Raw genomic sequence first — 20,157 nt, 5'->3', positions numbered from 1 at the left:
GGCACATATTGTACTGTAAAAACAGTAATGGGTCTTTTTAACACTGCTAGTTCTCATTTAATTATTGTGTTTTAAAGGAAATTGATTTCTGATTGCTACCTTCTGCTAAGTACACTGCTGCTGATTACTGGGGACTAAATGTACAAGTGTAAAGTTAACATCAGACAAACACTCAGTCAACGAGTATATATGTCTGTGCAGGGTTAATGTGAAAGTCATCACTTGAAGTCAGCACATCTCATAGCCTATTCGGAAACTGCGCAGTTCAGTGAAACCTTCAACATTTACACGTCGGACATCAGTGAACGGGAGACGCATCTGGTTGGACATCCACAGATCTCCATCAATATAGGTCTGAAATAGAAATCAATAAAAATCTGATTTCCTGAATCAGAAAGTGGGATGTGTTCTTTATGTTTTATGTGTTTAAGTTCTTTGTTCCGAGCACACACACAAACTGTAGGACTGCATAAGCGTGTGATAAATGTTTCAGGTTCAGTTTGATGTCAGTTATTGGTATTCCTTTACATGCGTTAGATTTCATCTTAAAGGCATTGCATACCTCGAAGGTAGATTCATTGATGTGGATTTGAATGTTGTAGTTGCTGATATTCCTCACTGAAACACCATACAGTACTTCTTCTACACCAAACACACCACCTTGCCGAGTATTGAAGATGGCTAGAGTTGGGGTAGTGTTCCATCTCAAAGACAACAGATACACATAGTCCTCGGCCTGGCTCACGATCAAGACATAGTGGCTGTAATAACGACATGTATATTTATGCATACTGATGTACTGGTAAAATAATAGTATGAATGTTAGATGATGGTAGGATGAAAGATTATGACGGGTTGGGAGGTAGTTGAAATAATCAGAACACAACAGTTGAAGGAAGCACCGCAAAGCGCAGCAACTGAAAGGAAAACACCTCAGCACAGCACACCGCAACCATCTACCTGTCTCGATTGGAAGGAAATGATTGGAAGTTCGGAATTCCAACAAGTTATTATAATGCAGAAAATTGAGGTATGGTTTCAAATTTGAGAGATGGATTTTGGAAAATGTCATAAATGGTTCCTTTGGGAGAGGTTTCAATTGTTGAAACCCACATGTGCTGATATACATCTCTTAATTTAATTTTGATAACAGTTTTAAGCCAAGATAAACTTTAAAACTTTTGGGATTTCCAGATGAAACTCAGTCCAAGATCGTCCAAAATGGTTTTGAGATACATTATCCATTTATGTTCACATGTGCCAAATATATATTCGTTGAATATTAATTTATATATTAAGAAGCGCACTTTTGACTACTTTCCGATTAAAAGTTAAGTCCAAAAGCATACCATTTACAAGGGAGAAACTGCCAAACACGTCATATAACATGAAGTTACTTTTCCTGAGTGACAGTAAATATTTGAGAAAGCGTATATGAACATTTTCAAAGCAAGATTTATTTCCGAAACCCTAGACCTCACAACCATATAAAAGAATAGGGGTGATCATACAATCAAACAGTTTTAAATGACAATCAATGGAACGTTTAAGTTTTCTCCTCCCCCCCCAAAAAAAACAACAACAAAAACAACAACAAAAAACAACCAAAAACAACAAAGAAACAACCCCGCCCCCCCCCCAAAAAAAACACCACTTCTGTTGCCATTTCCACCAGTATACGTTTGGTTTTCGTACATTTGTTATTCGTTTGTTGTGAAATGCCAAGACAGACGTAACAATCTACATTCTTCAGGATATTATCTCCAATATTGAAACGTCTTATATATTCTTTTGGGGATCCACCAAAAATGAGAATTTTTTATTTTTTAAGCTTCAACTTTTTACAGTAATTATGGAAAGAATCTACCATATTTTGCAAATCACAAGGGTTGTGTATGTTGTTTTTTTATTTAAGTGAGTGAGTGAGTGAGTTAATATTTAACGTCACATCGGCAATATCTCAGCCATATCGTGACGAGAACGTTAAATACTGAAATGAAATATATGGATACTAAAAAAACCTGTCAACGAGGGACAGTAAAACAACTAGAATATCACAATTTGGATTAAAACTAGTGTGGAAAGATAAAACTAATATCACTATTCGGACAATGCAACATACAAACAGGCTATAGATCGCCAACAACTGAAGGTAGATCACCATACTAGGGACCATGGGGACTTACAGTACGTTTGCTACCTGCATGGTCCCTAGCTGGGTTTACACCATCCCCTCAGCTGCTGGCGACTGTATCCAAGATTAGCCACAATTTAAAATGACATATATTCTACGATTAAAAAGTGGAAGATTAAATCTGACTTATACTGTTTTTGGACTTACGTACCCTCTCAGGAGGACAATAATTTTACGGTACTTCAACCCCCTTCGAGGATACAGCCACTAACAATCTTAAGTTGATAATTCAACTTCCAATTATAAAATAGTATTCTATTTACAAGTCATGTAACAGTTCTAATTCTTTTAAAAATGCAATGATTAAATGAGCACTAACATTACTAAAAAGATCCTTCATAGTTCTTGATTTAAAAAAGTTATCCCTTGTGATGGAATATTCCACACAGTCAAGCAAGACATGCTTGACTGTGATTCTTTCATCACAAGGGATACAAAACGGAGGATCTTCACCTTTAAGCAAATATTCATGTGTGTATCGTGTGTGGCCAATACGACATCGTCGCATGATGACCTCTTCAAATCTGGACTGACAACCCAAGTAGGTGTAACCAATATAGGGTTTTATTGCATGTAATTTATTTATGCCCACTTGGGTGTCCCACTTCTTCTGCATCAGATCACGGATGTACGTTCTAATGCTGGCTTTATAATCAGAGTATGGGATAAGAAGTGGTGTCACAGATTTGTTGAGTGCTGCCTTGGCAGCAAGATCGGCCATCACATTCCCAGAAATACCTACGTGACTGGGTAACCAACAAAAGACGATGTCGTATTGGCCAGTAGCAAGAGTATTATACAATTCAATAATTTCAATTAAAAGCGGATGTTTACAAGAAATGTTTTTAATAGCCTGAAGACAAGAAAGAGAGTCGGAATATATTATATACTGTTTACGTTTCGGGTGTCTTTGAATATATTTAAGAGCTGTTAATATGGCGTTAGCTTCTGCTGTAAAAATAGAACTATTATCTGGTAATCTAGAAGATATTGTTCTGGATCCAATGACAGTAGCACAAGCTACTGCTCCACCGTGCTTGGACCCATCTGTACATAAGGATTTGTAATTGTTATATGTATGTTTCAATTGATTATATTCTTGTTTATACTGTAATTCATTAGTTTCTGATTTTTTAAATGTAGTTAATGTTAGGTCAACCTGTGGCCTAACCAACTGCCATGGGGGAGAGGAAAGAAGACGGGAAGGAGCTATATTGTCCAGCTCAATACCAGCAGCAGCAATAAACGGCTTTATTCTGAGCCCAAGAGGTGGAACAAGAGAAGACTTTTTGCTATACAAATCCTGATAAAGGGGATTGAAGACACAGTTATATGCAGGGTTAGATTCGTTAGAGTATAGTTTTGTGATATATTGTAAAGATAATTTGATACGGCGTTGTGCAAGAGATGGCTCATCGGCCTCAACGTAAAGACTGTCAATAGGTGAAGTTCTGAAGGACGCAAGACAAAGTCTTAGACCTTGGTGATGGACAGGATCAAGAAGTTTAAGATTGCTTTTGCAGGCTCCACCATAGACGATGGAGCCATAATCAAATTTAGAACGAACGAGAAATGGAGAAGGGTAGCTTGATCCCCTCCCCATTTTGAATTTGAAACCACTTTCAACAAGTCAAGAGCTTTCAGGCATTTACTTTTAAGTGATTTAATATGTGGTAAAAACGTTAAGTGTGAATCAAAGATTAGACCCAAGAACTTGGCTTCCTTCACAACCTTAATGGGCGTCCCATCTAGAGACAGTTCAGGGTCTTTATGTGGTTTGTATTTTCGACAAAAATGTATGCAGTTAGTTTTTGATTTAGAAAATTTAAAGCCGTTTTCAAGACACCATTTATTAATCCTGTTTAAACACAACTGCAATTGCCGTTCAATGGTATGCATATTTTTACCACGACAAGAAATATTAAAACCATCCACAAATAACGACCCATCAATTGAATCGTTTAAAACTTTAGATAAACTGTTGATCTTGATGCTAAAAAGAGTGACTGACAAAATACTGCCTTGTGGAACACCCTGATCCTGATTGTAATGATCAGACAGGGTAGAGCCCACGCGGACCTGGAATTGTCTGTTATTTAAAAACTTGGCAATAAATTCAGGCAAACGACCTCGCAAGCCGAAGTCATGTAAATCTCGTAAAATGCCATATTTCCAAGTAGTGTCATATGCTTTTTCAAGATCAAAAAAGATAGACACAGCGTGTTGTTTGTGATTCAGTGCATTTTTAACAAATGATTCTAAACGCACTAAGTGATCGACAGTACTTCTGTTTTTGCGGAAACCACATTGTATATCTGTGATAAGGTTATTAGTTTCCAAGTACCAAACAAGTCGATTATTTATCATGCGTTCCATGGTCTTGCAAACACAGCTTGTTAATGAAATCGGACGATAATTGGATGGATCCGTATGATCACGTCCAGGTTTAGGTATTGGTACTACTATGGCGTCACGCCATGACGGAGGAAAGTTACCCAATGTCCAAATATCATCAAAAATATTTAGGAGAGTTTCTAGGCAGGATTCTGGTAAGTGCTTCAGGAGTTGATAATGTATGTTATCAGCTCCAGTAGCAGTGTCATGAGCCTGATCAAGAGCAGTATGGAGTTCATGAATAGAAAACGTTTCATTATAATCTTCCCCATTATCAGAATTGAAATTAATAGTTTTTCTTTTCTTGTTCTTTTTGATACTGCTGGAATTTAGGTAAATAATTAGAAGAGGAAGAGTGTTTAGCGAGTGTTTCGCCCAATTTATTTGCGATATCTGATTTATCAGTAAGTAATTGATCTCCATCTTTAAGATGATGGACAGTAGATTTAGTACCTTTGCCTTTGATTTTCTGGACCATGTTCCATACCTTGGACATGGGTGTCCGAGAATTTATTTTAGATACATAATTTTGCCAAGATTGGCGTTTGCTCTGTTTAAAAGTACGCCGTGCTTTAGCATTTAAAATTTTAAATTTATTTAAATTATGCACCATAGGATGGCGACGGAAATAATGTTCTGCTTTTTTCCTTGCCTTCCTAGCTTGTTTGCACTCATCGTTGAACCATGGTTTTCTTATGTGTGGAACTACAGAGGACTTTGGTATACACTCATCAGCTATGGAATTCAGTTCATCAGAAAAGCATTTAATAGCATCGGGAACGTCAATAAAACGTTCAGGTTTACGTTTTTCAGCACACAGTGTTTCATATAAAGCCCAGTTAGCCTTTTTAAAATTCCGTCTTGATGACGGAGGAACATCGGATGGAGTTACAGCTTTTAATATAGTAGGAAAATGGTCACTTCCACAGAGGTCATCGTGGACTGACCATTCGAATTCGTTTAGTAGTTCGGAAGTTGTCAGAGACAAGTCAAGAGCAGAATAGGTCCCTGTACCAGGATGTAAATATGTGCTGGAACCATCATTATAAATACACAAATCATTGTCAGAACAAAAGTCCTCTAACAATTTCCCTTTAGTGTTAGTAGTTATACTACCCCAGAGTGGGTTGTGCCCATTTAAATCTCCCATTATAATACAGGGCTTCGGGAGCTGATCATATAGAGCTTGAAGATCAGTTTTAGCAAACGTCGAAGACGGAGAAATATAAAGAGAGCATAGCGTAAACGCTACATGTAACGTAATTCTCACTGCAACAGCCTGCATATTAGTATTAAGTGAAACAGGGCTTTGAATAACGTTTTGTTTGACTAGAATGGATGATCCGCCAGTGGCCCGATCACCCGGAGGTGCAAAACAATGATATGTGTTAAACTGACGAAAATTAAATGTATCTGTTTGTTTTAAATATGTCTCTTGGAGACATATCGCTGAAGGTGTAAAATCTTGGACTAATAGCTGTAATTCATGTAAATTAGTCCTCAATCCTCTGCAGTTCCACTGTACAATATTAGTGGAATAAACTATCTTTTAGGGGGATTTATTGGGGATCTACCCCGCACTCTTTTGGAGGGCGACAAGCTATGTGCCCTAGAATGGACATTTTCAGAAACGTCCATTTCTTCAAGAGACCCATATTTATTGTACAATTGAATTTTATTTTGTGATCCTTTAGGAGCTCTGCCACTTTGTTGTTTTGAAGCATCAGGCTTTGGCTTCGGTTTACTTTTCACCGTTTGTTGACTCTCAGCTGTAGATTGAGACTTTGAGTGTGACTGAGATGCTGATTTATGATCAGACGAAGTCTTTGAGGTATTAGGAAGTGATTCCTCAGTCTGTGATGATATAGCAGTGCACAAATGTTGTGGAGAGTCGCAATTGACCCAAGTCAAGGTAGTTTGACAGCCTGTGGATGACGTTGTTTTAGAACTAGACCCCAATGATGTTTTTGCTACTGTAGCATAACTTTCTGAAAGTTCAGATCTCTTTACCAGTTTTTTGGCCTCAGAAAAGGAGATATTTTGTGTAAATTTTATTTTATTGATCTCCATTTGCTCTTTCCAAATAGGGCACTGTTTAGAAAAGGACGAATGGTCGCCTGAGCAATTGGTGCATTTTTTATAATCACTGTCACAATCTTCTGTTGTGTGTGTCTTCTCACCACAGTGAGCACACACAACAGACAATGTGCAAGTATTCACACCGTGTCCATATTTCTGGCATTTAAAACACCTGAGCGGGTTGGGGATGTAGGTATCAACTTGTATGTTACAGTAGCCTGCCTTCACTGATTTGGGTGCATTTGGAGATGAAAAAGTAAACAGGTACGTATTCGTTTTGATGGTTTCGTTGTTTCTCCGCGTTGAAAAGCGCTTGACATAGAGCACACCTTGATCCTTCATTTCAGATCCTATATCAAGTTCCGACATATCATCCAACAATCGATCACGATCTCTCACAATACCTTTACTTGTATTCAAGGTCTTGTGAGCAGAGACCGTGACCGGAATGCCCACGAAAGATTTTATGTTCATGAGGTTCGTTGCTTGTTGTTTTTTCCCGCATTCAACTAGCAGGGCACCCGAACGCAAGCGTCTAATGTTTTTCACCTCCCCTGCAATACCCTGAATACCCTTGGACACAGCAAAGGGGTTCAGTTTTAACGGTGTCTTGTCAGGTGTCTCAATCACAATGAATCGTGGCCAATATTCAATCGATGCAGATGGTCTCAGGTCAGTATCAACAGGGTCAATATCAAGTGGACGTTTTGTTTTTTTAAGTGGTATTTCGTAGGCCATGGTTAAGGTAATATGGTTCATCATCCGAGCTCCCCACCCACCACGGAGTATCACAAGGACAATGCTAAAGCAAGCGGGCCTCCAGCTTGCAGCACCAAGGATACCCGGATGATATACTCCAGCAGAAGAATTAAAAGATTAATAATTCTACCAGATTGGCCCATGAGCCATCGCCTTCTGGCATAGGACTCTAGGCAAAATACAGAGCAACATATTTCAAATTCAAAAATGTTTTAGATTATAAAGCCAAGTCCAAATTTACAACAATTCCAAATGGTGTATGTGCATTGATAAATATAATAATACCCCATGCACAGGGCTTGGCATGACCAGCCGATTGGTCGAACCGGGCCCATTCGACCACCCGTCTAGGCGAAGTAAGGGCCAAAGTGGTGTATTGAGCAACAGGAACACGGTTGCAAGCTCCTATTGCCCTCAACCACCAGGATCCCTTCCTCCACCGACACAGGGCCGCAACCCACGGCAAACGGGTTGGTGGACCAAATATCCCCCCGGGTCCACTACGGGGGTGTCGGCGAGCTCTTGGCGTTACCCAGCACCCACCACGAGGAGGTGGCTCGCCACGGGTGCCTTTTTTTTTTTTTTTTTTTTTTTTTTATTTAACACAATGCATGTGTGCAGCAAATATATTGCTAAAGTATTCTATCAGTGCAAACAAATCAGGTGCAGTATATAAAACAAGTGATTTTACTATCCAGTTCTATCTCCAGACACTTCCAGCTTCAGTTTCATCCCTGCAGCAAGGTCAAAGTTCACGTCTTCTGAGTGTCCTGCGAACGGGTACTGTTGGTAAAACACAACCACAATGAATGGTTACGCAAGTGGTGAGTTCTCACTGTATTAACCACGTGAACATACCACGATGATATCACATTTGATTTCTTACATATACTCTTTAGAAAATGTAGGGGAACTCTACTTTCAATGTCGAAATTGAGATATATATGGGATTGAATGCTAAATGAGGTTGCTACAATAATAAAATGCACACGATGAATGCCATTGTAGCGTTCCTCAATGGATTTTCTCTACCAGACTGTAAAGTTCAGGTTCCCTTACTTTTTTTGAAGAATACAGTACAAAAGCTTTGATTATTAATCAGTCTTGTCCTGTTTGTCATCATTCAAGATACTGGTGTATATCAATATACATCAGTGGAATAGTGGAGCGACTTCACCGTGATGTGAAAGGTATGTTTGATGTTTGATTGGGAGATAATAATACCATTGAGTAGTCTGTGGGATTAAAGTTTGTCCACACTAGCTACCGCTCGATCATCAAAATGACTTTCTTGTCTTCTCAATAATCCCTGTCCAACAATCAGAGGCAAACAAACGTTATTTGTATGGAAACATTTGCTTTAAGGAAGACTGGATTAATGTAAACTATAAACATTACTTGGTAAACAGAGATCAGAGAACGAAAGCAGTGCTCATTTTATCTTCTCAATAATCTGCGTTGAACAATAAGTCAATCTGTACAGTAATGGGGCTAATTAATCAGGCAATGTACACGATGCCTTGAAATCTTAGACAATGTATAGTAACTGGGTGATACAGGGAATGTACACATTAACTGGTTATTTCAATCATCGTATACATTGCCTGATTGTAAACACTGACTGAGACATCTACATTACCGATCATCTTCAACCTACCGCGTACTTTCTTGGTAGTCCTATGTAACATGACACACACTTGACCGGCACCACATCCCATGATGCTCCCGTATAACAGGAAGATGTGTTGTCGTCGGCCACAATGATGTTGGAGTGGCAGACGTCTTTAGGGGCAGTGTTGATGATGTCAACATCTGCATGCGCATTGTCAAGTCTAAAGTTGGCACAGGAAACTGGGAACAAATGATAGACATTAGCACCAACAGCCACTTCGTCGCCGTGTACTGGATTTCGAGGTTTCCTGTAAATGTAGACAGATGGGCAACGACAAGTTTAAACAAAATACAACTGGAAAAGGGGTATATATTCTGGTTTAGTTATACGTAACAGCGGTGGACATTATTTAGAACCATAACAGTGCCACACATTAGTAACTGACCCATGCAGGAAGCAAATGTACCGTAAGTTCCCATGGTCCCTAGTATAGTGATCTACCTTCAGATGTTGATGTAGCCCAATGTCTTGTCTTGTCCGCGTTTGAAATAGCAATTGTCATGTATTTATGGTAAATTTACAAACAACACATACACACATAAAAAACCCAAACAAACAAGGAATATTTGATATAGAACATTTGCATTTTAAGAAATTAATTGGCACAATGTTGAATCATGCTTGAGAATGGTGGTCAAAAAAAGTAATGGTGAATAAAAATGTAATGTTACACTCACGTCTCTAGTGAATCCCTAAAGCGCACCGTACATGAAATGCACGTGCATCATGAAATTGTGTACCACACTGAGCCAAAGTTTGTGACTGTTGGCCACATCAATGGTACCCAACATGCATTACCTTAAGCCACAATAGACGAGGGGAGAATGAAAACAGTGACAGAAGCTCATCGGCAAAACACCATTGGCCGTTTACAAGGACGGGCATCTTGGCATGAGGTGGCAAGGCACATTAGCATGTCCAGACAAACCATCACAAACCTTTGGGGCCGATGTAACAGAGGTTGGAGTGTTAATGACAAACTCAGGTCAGGTCAACCTGCAGTTACCACCACCGCCGCCGCCCAAGATCGCTACATACGGTTGAGACATCTTCGTGCAAACACCACGACCGCATCATCCACAACAGTCGAAATCGCTGGGCTGCGCTGAATCTCAGACCAGACAGTGCGCACTTAGCTATGAGAAGTCAGGCTGTTTTTCCCAGAAGGCCAGTTGAACGTCACGTCGTTCCCATGGTTCATCTGTGAAGCATGATAATACTCAAGCTCACGTGGTTGACAGTCTCCTCAAACAAGCAAAGCAATGTTCAGGGGTTACCTTGGTCTTCTCGATCACACGTTTTATCCACCATTAAACATCTTTGTGATACGTTTGATGTGCAGATGTTGGAAGAACAACAACTTTGTCTTGAAGAACCGTGGCTATTTATTCGGTACAGGCTTACATCAGATGCGTGTGTGTTGATCGCCGGTGGTTCTTGGCTATAACTTGAGACAGGAAGCGGCGGAAACTGCCGAGGACGGCGAGGATAAACAGGAAGTCTACAGAAGACATGGTTGTAAGTACACGCCTGTCTTGTAAATCCATGTAAATCCTGGTATTTGGGAAATTTTACTACAATTGCAGAATCGTAGATAACATCTCAAGTGTTCTAGAGTCCTAAGGAAACTAATAATCAGTACGGTGTACGTGTTGGAATTCCCATTTTCCCATCTCAGGTAGCTGTAGCGTGCGTTTCAGTTTTCCCGCGATTGGGAAAATTCCCTATCATGGTCTAAGTGTCGTAGGACTGATTGTGGCATTTACAAAATTCTGTTAGCATTTTTCCGGGTCGATTTCCGAAGTGTAGGATGTTAAAGCCTTCTGGAGAACAGATTAACCATTTTTCAGCTTGGAGGCCGGTTCACTCGCCTGGTCCTCAAGCTAGCCTAGCGGACAAATTGTGCAATGTTGTCAGTCGTGGTTAGTTGCCTACAGCAGCAATGAATCGGATTGCTTGTGATCCATGTGATGAGCGAATTTTTGATAATGTATGACTTGGTAGATGTGATGCACTGAACTGCTTGAGTGATCTGAGAAAACTTGGGTTTTGACATTCAAACTTCACTTTGATGAAGAGCGTTTATGCAAAATGGCTCCGTAACCATTCCTTGTAAATTTTTCAACGGTAAAAGAATTCATGAAGAGAGGGCTGTCACTAAGCCGGACAAGTTGTATTCTGGGAATTAAAAGAACCGGGCTTAATATTCCTCATGAGGACATATCAGAATTGGAAGAATGTCGGAATTGGGAAGCCTTGGTGCCATCATTTGATTACACTTCATGTCCAAAGTTGAAGGACCACATCCAACCCATTTAACGGGATGAGTTTGGGGATAACACAGCCACGCCTGACCCACCAATTCGGAAGCGTGATGATGAGGGTGCACAGGCCCAGGCCAGCAAGAGGCACGTCACACAAGGAATTGGGTTGGAATCTGCCTTCACACCATATAATCTGGGTTCCTAGGACACTGGCCTAGTATCAATCAAAATGATGAAATCAATAGAGGCCATGATCAGAAGAAACACAGACTTAATGATGAAGAAGAAGAGTGAAATGTCCCTTAACAATGTGGAAATATGTATACATACCTCTGAAACAGTGACGGATAATAGTGAGGCGGTAGAAAGAGTAATGCAGTGGATAGACAGTCCAGGATATCTGCCAGTACTGCCATATAGGTTTAGCCTGTATAGTACGAAAACTGTCACACCGAAAATCTGATATGTAACCTAAATCTGACGTCACTGGAGAAAACCATCAATGGGGTCAGGCATATCTTACTCTCAGTCACTGTATAAGCAAGGAGGGCGAAACGTCCTTACTGTCAAGATAGACGAGGAGGAGGTACAATCCAGTCAAGTGAGGGTTTCATCTGAGGCAGCACTCAGCACTGGATGAGACGTCGAGTGTACTTGATATCGACACACGGTTGGAAATGTGAGCATTGGTCAGTCTTTGAGGGCCTGATGACTACGGTTAAATCTCATGAATCATGGGACGCGAGGTCAGGGCCAAGGTCATGTTCGCCAAGTCCAGCCAAGCAGCAAGTGTGCTTCAGCTGCAGCAATCCAAATCACTTCAATTCAGATTGTCCCAAACCGGGAAGAAGAGCTACGGGAATGAAGAAAGTGTTCTATGATGCTAATTATATTGACAAGCACAGTAAAAACATCAATGTACAACGATGAACAATAATTATTACAAGAGGTGGATGTGAAATTCCTATGACCCGGGGTGTGCAGAGTGACATTTATGCAGGCAGTGTCAATGCACCGTACATCGGTACCAGGCTACAAGGGAACCATGTCACCTCAGTCAGGAATTGAATCAATGCCTTGTCGAGCCTGTCCTAGGGATTTGAGGGCACGCAGTAATGCCGAGGTCCCTACACCTTCTGTGGTGTCCTTGGTCAATATGGCAACCCACCCCGTGTCAGTCGGTAGTGTCTATGAGGCGGATGTGACAGCTCTTGCTCCAGGTCAGACCACTATGATAGTGGAGGAAGACGAACAGGAGACACAGGTTCCAGAGCACCTGCGAGACTAGTTCTCCAGATCGAGGAGGGAATTGGAAATCGAGGACCAAGCACAGGTAGCCAAACTGCAGGTGGAGTTTAAAGTTGTCTTTGCCTGTCAGGATTTGGACTTGGCAGACTTCATATCATTCGAACGTGCAGTTCTCACAGATGACGAGACACTGGTGAAACAGTGCCTCCACAAGACTCCATTGGGGTTCGCAGAATAGGAAGAGGCTCACCTTAAGAAAACGGGGGTATATCAACCTTCGGTATCTGAATGAGTGTTAGTCCCATGCTGGTATACGAGCACAACGGAGGGATAAGATGCTGTGTGGATTACCACTGGGTGACCGTAAAAAAGCCAGAAAGCGGAGTTTCCATTATCCTTGATAGATAACCGTCTAGTTATGCTTACAGCAAGTCACTGGTTCTCCAAACTGGACACCAACCCTGCATACTGACCAGTCGGTATCAGGGATGGGGACCGGAAGGAGATGGCATTCGTCACATGATATGGACTTTTTGAGAATGTCAGAATGACGTTTGGGCAAGGTAAGGTCCCACGATATATGTCCAATTGATGTCACTTATCCTGGCTGGTTTGAGGTTGGAGACTTGAGTTGGTATACTTGCTATCAATGTTCATGGTGGCTACAGCAAATACTGACAGTTCACTCTGACCAAGTTGCTTTAATAGCTCTCTGTGGTTTTATGAAACACTTTCACCAGAATAATGTTTTGGATTTTTTTTCTGTAATTAAGCAATGATGTCATGTTTGAATCAGTTAAATGCGCTGAGTAAGTAAACTCCAAATCAACATGTCAAGTTTTGTTTTCTCTTAGAGAGTATATATTTTGAGCTTGTGTACTTAAACTGGCCTAAAGAGCACCATTTTCTACAGGGTCTCACTGTTATTAGTAATACTTACTTCCATAGTACTGCCAGCCAGTCTCCACTGTGCTATCACTCAACGGACCAAAGGCTTCAGTGTGTAATCTACATTTCCTCGTGAGAGGATTGTACAAGACCAGATTACACAACTTCCGCCAGTGACATAAAGAGAAACACTCAGCCCTCATGTGTAATTGCTTCATCTCTTCTATCAGACTTCCAGTAAACACCAGATCATCCATGTCAGACCTTCTGTGGAATATCACACTGGGACAAGTGTCCATGCTGTACACCAGCTGACAATAGACATGGTGTAAAATGACTATGATGACCACTGTCTGCATGAGCGCCATTGCCAGTCACTGATGGGTCGTCTTGTTTTCCGACACTTTGCCAAGATCTCTGAAATGGGTTCTACATCGCTGAGCAACAGAAGCTGGTCGCACACAAGTGGCTCATATCACACGTCTTTACACGTTGAAAGTTGATTTTTGTTCACATGTCAATAGCACCACAGGGAAAACACTCAACGTACAATGTTGCTTTGTATTTTGAATATAATTTTGAAAGAAACTGGAACTAGACGAGTTTTAAAAAGTAACTTACATCAGCTGTTGTGTTCAAGTGTGGTTACATTGTTCATTTCCACTTGCATAGCATGGATCGCTGCCACTTTGCCAGGTTCTTTGCATGTTTAATTCAAAAGTAACGAAGCAGCAATACGTTATCGATTATAACCCTGACTATAAAAGCCATGCTAGGGACATTTTAGGAAGTCATCATGGCCCATGGTGTTTACAGGTTAGATCAAAGCTATGGGGAAATTCAGCGTGACTTAGAGTTAAAAATACCTACTTGGGTTTGTCCCAGGTGAGATGTTGTAACATGGAGTTTATCATCGTACTTAAGACTGCATCACTTATATGAAGACGTGCATGCGTCTGCTTGTGTGGCTGCTCGTACTAGCCCAATCTAAAACTGGTTTTCAGCTACCAACTCACTGAGATGTTATGGCGCAGTTAAGCATGGATACCCAACTCACACACATTGTGCTGATGGACTAGTCCATTCCATAAAATGACACCCGTGGCGAACCACCTCCTCCTGGTGGGTGCCCGGCAACGCCAAGAGCTCGCCGACATCCCCATTGTGGACCCGGGGCATATTTGGTCCACCAACCCGTTTGCCGTGGGTTGCGGCCCTGTGTCCGTGGAGGAGGGGAGTCTGGGGCTATAACCCTGACTATAATGGATGTATTTTAGAAAGTCATCATGACCCACAGTGTGTACAAGTTAGATCAAAGATACGGGAAAATTCAGCATGAAAAACTAAAATTAAAGTTTGATGCGCTGAACGTACAGTTTCACTTCAATGGAACTGGAGTATTGTATTATGCATAGTCGAATCATTTGTAAAGGTCCTTTCGAATGCAACGGGATTTAACTGAATGTTTACGTTGGCGCAAAACCTTGTGGAAAGGAGGCTGATGTACAGGAGGCTGATGTACAGGAGGCTGATGTACAGGAGGCTGATGTAGGTTGTTAACGTCATGGTCTGTATGGATATCTTTGTAGAACCAGACTGAGTGAGTGAGTGAGTTATAATTTAACGTCACATCTGCAATATTTCAGCCATATCGTGACGAGAGCAAATATGATTATAAAGAATAATATTATGTATATGTAATAAAACCCGTTGTCAAAATACGATTAAATAACTGGAGTATCGCAATTCGAATTTAAAACTAGCATATGGAGTTAAAACTAACAGCACAATTTGGGCAATACATAATGTAAAAATAGGCTACAGGCCACCAACAGCTGAAGGTAGATCATTATAGTAGGGACCATGGGGACTACAGTACTTTTGCTACCTGCATGGGCCCTAGCTGGATTTACACCTTCCCTTCAGCCGCTGGCGATTGTAGGAAAATGTAGCCGAAATTTAAAATGACAAAAATACTACGTTTAAAATACTGGTAAGTTTAAATTTCACTTTGATAGTTTTGGGACCAGATTGACCGTGAATATGTGTACACGGTCTGAAAATTTACGCTTGGGTGAGTCCCGAGGTGAGATGGGGTTTAACATCGTACTTGGAAATACTTCTCTGATGTGACGGCGTGCTTGTGTATGTTGTATCGCTGCTTGTACTAGTCCAGACTTCACCTGGTTTTATAGTGCCAGCTCACTGAGATGTCATGGCGCAGTTAAACATGGCTACCCAACTCACACACATTATACGTACCGTCCAGTCCTACTGAAATACTGCCAATGTGATTTTCTGTTTTAACAATTTCATCTCGGTCAACAGTCCAAACACTCACAGTTCGTTTTCACAGAAAATGTTTTAATCATGAGAACATTATCACAGTATTTTTCAAAAACGGCTTACATAGTTCTCTTCTCTATCATTTGTTCGTCTCACACAAACACAGCGGTATATCAATGACATGGCCAAGTAGACACCATTAAACAGCCAAGTGCACAGAATGAACCCGAGTGCAATCCTATATAATGTGGACGACTTGCATTCAGCTACATCGTGCCAGTGACTACCTGGAAAGAGACAGCAACATCTGTTACCGATTCCAGACAATTTTATTTTGATTTTAATTGTTTAGTCACCCATAATCACCATAGACTGAATTGTCACATTCCATAAAACATAGCATCATTAACCTCTATGAAATAAATGTCATCTTTACTTTGTTAATGATTATTTTGTTTTATTAATATTGGACTTTTGTGTGTGATGTAGCTTTACAGAAAACAGATACAGAAAGGATTATATCTGTGTCATCGCGCGTATGTTCCCAAGCAATCACAGAAGGTACATGACTCTTCAGTGTAAAAGCATAACACGGTTTAGACGAACCTGCAATTAGGCAGCCAGTACACAAAATCCCTGCTGTGACACAAGCAGTGTAGTAATGTAACTTTTTCATGGGGCAACCATATCTGAACACACTGCATAGCAGGACTGGAATGATGGTGAGGAGAGCACCTTGCACGATCAGGTATATATTTAGTATGTTACTCCCTGGGCAGTCGCCAAAGTACAGTGCACCTGGAATATATAAAACATGTATACACAGGATTAGTGTCCGATTATACAGATCTTTCTTCATTCTGTCTGTACTTGTGCATGCACATTGGTCAGGTACGCTATGAGGATTACACCTGACATCATGATAAATACAAGGACAGATAATCCAATGTTGTTACTGAACGCCATAGCCGGCATTGTTAAAGACATTATGGGGTGTCCCGGGGCTTTATTAGGTGGGCTTCTTTACCAGAGGTAAAGCAAAACATGGTGACTGTCTAACACTGACCGTTGTCGGTCCCAGTGCACCCACCTTGGACCAGAGCGTACAATGAATACACAGTGCGTGTGTATTTTACAGGTTCATTTTACCCCCTCAAGACATGTATGACTATGGTCATTTGCCATAAAAAAGAAGTAAAATTACATTTTAAACAGGTGATTATAGCATATAGTTCTGTCCATCTCACAGGGAGCATAGAACGCAGGGTCGCACATTTCATCATGTCATCATGGATATAAACACCGTTCAAAGCTGGTTTTGTTTACCTGTGATTATCATGGCGGTACATTGCGTCATGCATAAGACAGCATAGACATTGTAAAACACTGAAATATACAAGTATAAAAGTCAGATAGTAGTATTCGTTGTCGTTGCACACCACACGCAATGTTTCTACAGAAGCTAGTATTATTATTAAGGGTGCTCCACTTTGATGACTAAATTAGAGTGAGTGAGTTAATATTTAACGTCACATCGGCAATATTTCAGCCATATCGTGGCAAGAATCATTGATATTATACATTCCAGTGAATGATAAAATATCGGTGAACGAAGGACAGTAAAACGACTAGCTCATTGCAGACAGATATTTAAAAGTAGTAATTAACTCTAAAACAGTTTAACAGTAGAGGACGATATAATATAAAAAACGGACTATAGTAGAAACAGTGTATGTTTAATCTACCTTGTTCTCAATATAATATAACTGGTCATTGTTTTCATAGATGTTCGGAAATGTACTTCACACATTCACACTTTGCTCCCTGAGTGTAGCCATTGGGCTATACAACCGGCGCTTCTGGCTCAGAAATGTTTTTACTGTGATTAGAATGCGATCGGGCCAATTAACGGGATCGGCCAGGTTTGCTGACTTGGTTGACACTTGTCAACGTATCCGATTTCCAGAGATCGATGCTCATGATGTTAATCACTGGATTACTTAAAGACGGCCGATATATGAGTGGAATGCAGCTGAGTGTGACGATAAACAATGAAAAAAAACATGGGACTGTTCCCGCCATTGTCTTCATTTGTACTGAAGGTATCATATCTTCTTTGTCACACGACTAAAATTGTAATCAATTAGATTCATACCTTTTCCAGATGCACTGGTAACGGCGTAACCTGAAACACAAACATGATCACATATTTAGTGTCTCTGAAATGTTTTGGACATTTTGAGAAACATCGTGCATTCGTCAGTGTTCTTGATTCCTATTTATACTATGAAAACAAACAGGACGTCATATCAGTCAGTTGTATTTTTACCGCCAAACAACACCCAAGCGACCATGGAGTCTCAGTCTGAGATGTGCCAAACTGAGCGAAATGTATCTATGGGGATCGGAATGTCAGATGATAATGGTGATTGTTGCAACTATTCTGTTATGGCCGTTATGTACCAATCATGGTTTTCAAAACAAATGAAAGGCTGTTGTCAGTGTTATTTCTGAACATTAGTTTGGATTGATAGGGGCGCGGTGGGGGAGCTGGCTAAAGCGCCAGACTACTGATCCAGCCAAGTTGAGGGGTCGGGATCAAGCCCACCTGAGACAGGATGTGAAAAACCTTGGAGTCAACTTTGTGTGCAGACTCTTTCCCTGTTGTCACAACCCACAGTGTAAGAACCCACGAATCAGCTGTTATGTGGCCAGATGGTGGCCACATGAATACGTGCATACTCCTGGTTGCGGATACAGCAACGTGCAGTAAACGTGGACAAAGTGCTGTGACCATGTGCCCCAATCCACCCAACTGTGAATTCGGTACCTCGTCAGGATGAGACAGCCTCAATAAAACTCGGTGCGTGGCTGCAAGAGTTGTATACTCCGATGTAGTTGAGATTGATAAGACGTTGTGGCGCTGAGACGGACATCCAAAGATGGAGGGAAACAAATACCAGCGCCTTGACCAAGCAATAGTTGCATGGATATGTGTAAATGGCGACTTACTATCACCACTGATACCATTCGTTTCTAACACTGGTGCCCGATTTGAGTTCAATAATGATCTCTACCTCTGTGCCAGTCGAGCATCGTTTTCAAAAACTGATGCCCAACCTTAGATTTTCTTTAATATCTAACACTATGCCAGTTGAGCATTAGTTTCAAACGGTGGGTCCCGACCTGATCCACTTCACAGTCTATGATGTCTACACACCAACTGCTCATAGTCTCCATCAGTGGTGCTCGACTTATATAACTTATACAGTGTCTATCACTTTCTTCTATGTACCATCTATACCTAATGAAGATTGGTTTCAACATTCGAGCTAGGGTACTGTCAACATGAAGGCCTATGGGGGAATATATCTCAGTAACGTTACCTCCATCATCAAACTGTTCATAGTTGCTTTCCTGTGCCATGATCTTCAAGACGTTCCCAAGTATGTGCTACCTGTAACATAAAAGTTCCCAATCCAAAGTTAGTGGAATTGATACCCATCTTGGTTGACACAAGGTGTACCGACTGATGCCATTTCAAATGTTGATTATCCAACACGTTCTCACAGACACACCTGACATTTGGCTGACACAAGATGTACCGACGGATACTAACTCACTATAGATGATCTAACACTTTATCTCTGATGACGTTGAGACATGATGTACCGACTGGTACCAACTCTCCTGTACATGATCTAACACCTTCTCACTGATGACATTTGCATGACACAAGATGTACCGACTGGTACCAACTCTCCTGTACATGATCTAACACCTTCTCACTGATGACATTTGCATGACACAAGATGTACCGACTGATACTAGCTCTCCTGTACATGATCTAAAACCTTCTCACTGATGACATTTGCATGACACAAGATGTACCGACTGATACTAGCTCTCCTGTGCATGATCTAACACCTTCTCACTGATGACATTTGCATGACACAAGATGTAAAGACTGATACTAGCTCTCCTGTACATGATCTAAAACCTTTTGACTGCAGGCGCTTTCATGACACAAGATGTACCGACTGATACCAGGTCTCCTGTACATGATCTAACACCTTTTCACTGGTGACATTTGCATGACACAAGATTAAGAGACTGATACTAACTTGGTTTACACAAGATGTTCCGACTGATATCAAAACGCAACACATTGAGAGGATTTCGTCTTCGCTTGAACAAAAGGTTCTACTGTGATGTCATGTGATAGTTGTTTTCAATACGCAACTGGAAAACTACATAACACTTACAAAATCACACAAATGACTCACTTACCGCATCAGGCAGTAAATCCTAGTCCTGGCGCATTACACACAGCACAAAATACCTCCAAAGTATTCATAACCCTATTTTATGTT

General features: G+C 40.8%; 2 protein-coding genes across 2 annotated transcripts; both read right to left on the bottom strand.

Moving 5' to 3' along the window:
* Positions 1-228: 228 nt before the first annotated feature.
* On the bottom strand, positions 229-15,064 carry LOC137259587 (uncharacterized). The gene is made up of 6 exons (XM_067797207.1): positions 14,969-15,064; positions 13,551-13,809; positions 9,084-9,277; positions 8,118-8,209; positions 563-761; positions 229-354 (listed from the first exon to the last, which is right to left on the bottom strand). Exons 1-6 carry the CDS (start codon positions 15,062-15,064, stop codon positions 229-231), a joined length of 966 nt encoding a protein of 321 aa, XP_067653308.1.
* A 777-nt stretch (positions 15,065-15,841) lies between these two features.
* LOC137260292 (uncharacterized) lies at positions 15,842-20,157 on the bottom strand. Its single transcript, XM_067797980.1, has 6 exons — positions 20,075-20,157; positions 19,171-19,241; positions 17,940-17,969; positions 17,111-17,170; positions 16,391-16,582; positions 15,842-16,071 (listed from the first exon to the last, which is right to left on the bottom strand). The coding sequence occupies exons 2-6, from the start codon at positions 19,208-19,210 to the stop codon at positions 15,893-15,895; spliced, it is 501 nt and encodes a 166-aa protein (XP_067654081.1). The 5' UTR covers positions 19,211-19,241; positions 20,075-20,157; the 3' UTR covers positions 15,842-15,892.

This window comes from Haliotis asinina, chromosome 13, assembly GCF_037392515.1.
Source record: "Haliotis asinina isolate JCU_RB_2024 chromosome 13, JCU_Hal_asi_v2, whole genome shotgun sequence".
Lineage (NCBI taxonomy): Eukaryota > Metazoa > Mollusca > Gastropoda > Lepetellida > Haliotidae > Haliotis > Haliotis asinina.
Note: the sequence above shows the minus strand (reverse complement) of the source record. Positions and strands in the feature narration are given on the sequence as shown.

Coding starts and splice junctions, on each gene's coding strand:
- LOC137259587 (XM_067797207.1), bottom strand. CDS start 15,064: ATGACGTTAACAACCTACATCAGCCTCCTGTACATCAGCCTCCTGTAC. Junction 13,810..14,968: donor CCACAAGGTTTTGCGCCAAC/GTAAACATTCAG, acceptor GTCTATTGTCAG/CTGGTGTACAGCATGGACAC. Junction 8,210..9,083: donor GACTACCAAGAAAGTACGCG/GTAGGTTGAAGA, acceptor TTTTACCAACAG/TACCCGTTCGCAGGACACTC.
- LOC137260292 (XM_067797980.1), bottom strand. CDS start 19,210: ATGGCACAGGAAAGCAACTATGAACAGTTTGATGATGGAG. Junction 16,583..17,110: donor TACCGCCATGATAATCACAG/GTAAACAAAACC, acceptor TATATATTCCAG/GTGCACTGTACTTTGGCGAC. Junction 16,072..16,390: donor TACTGGCTGCCTAATTGCAG/GTTCGTCTAAAC, acceptor GTCTCTTTCCAG/GTAGTCACTGGCACGATGTA.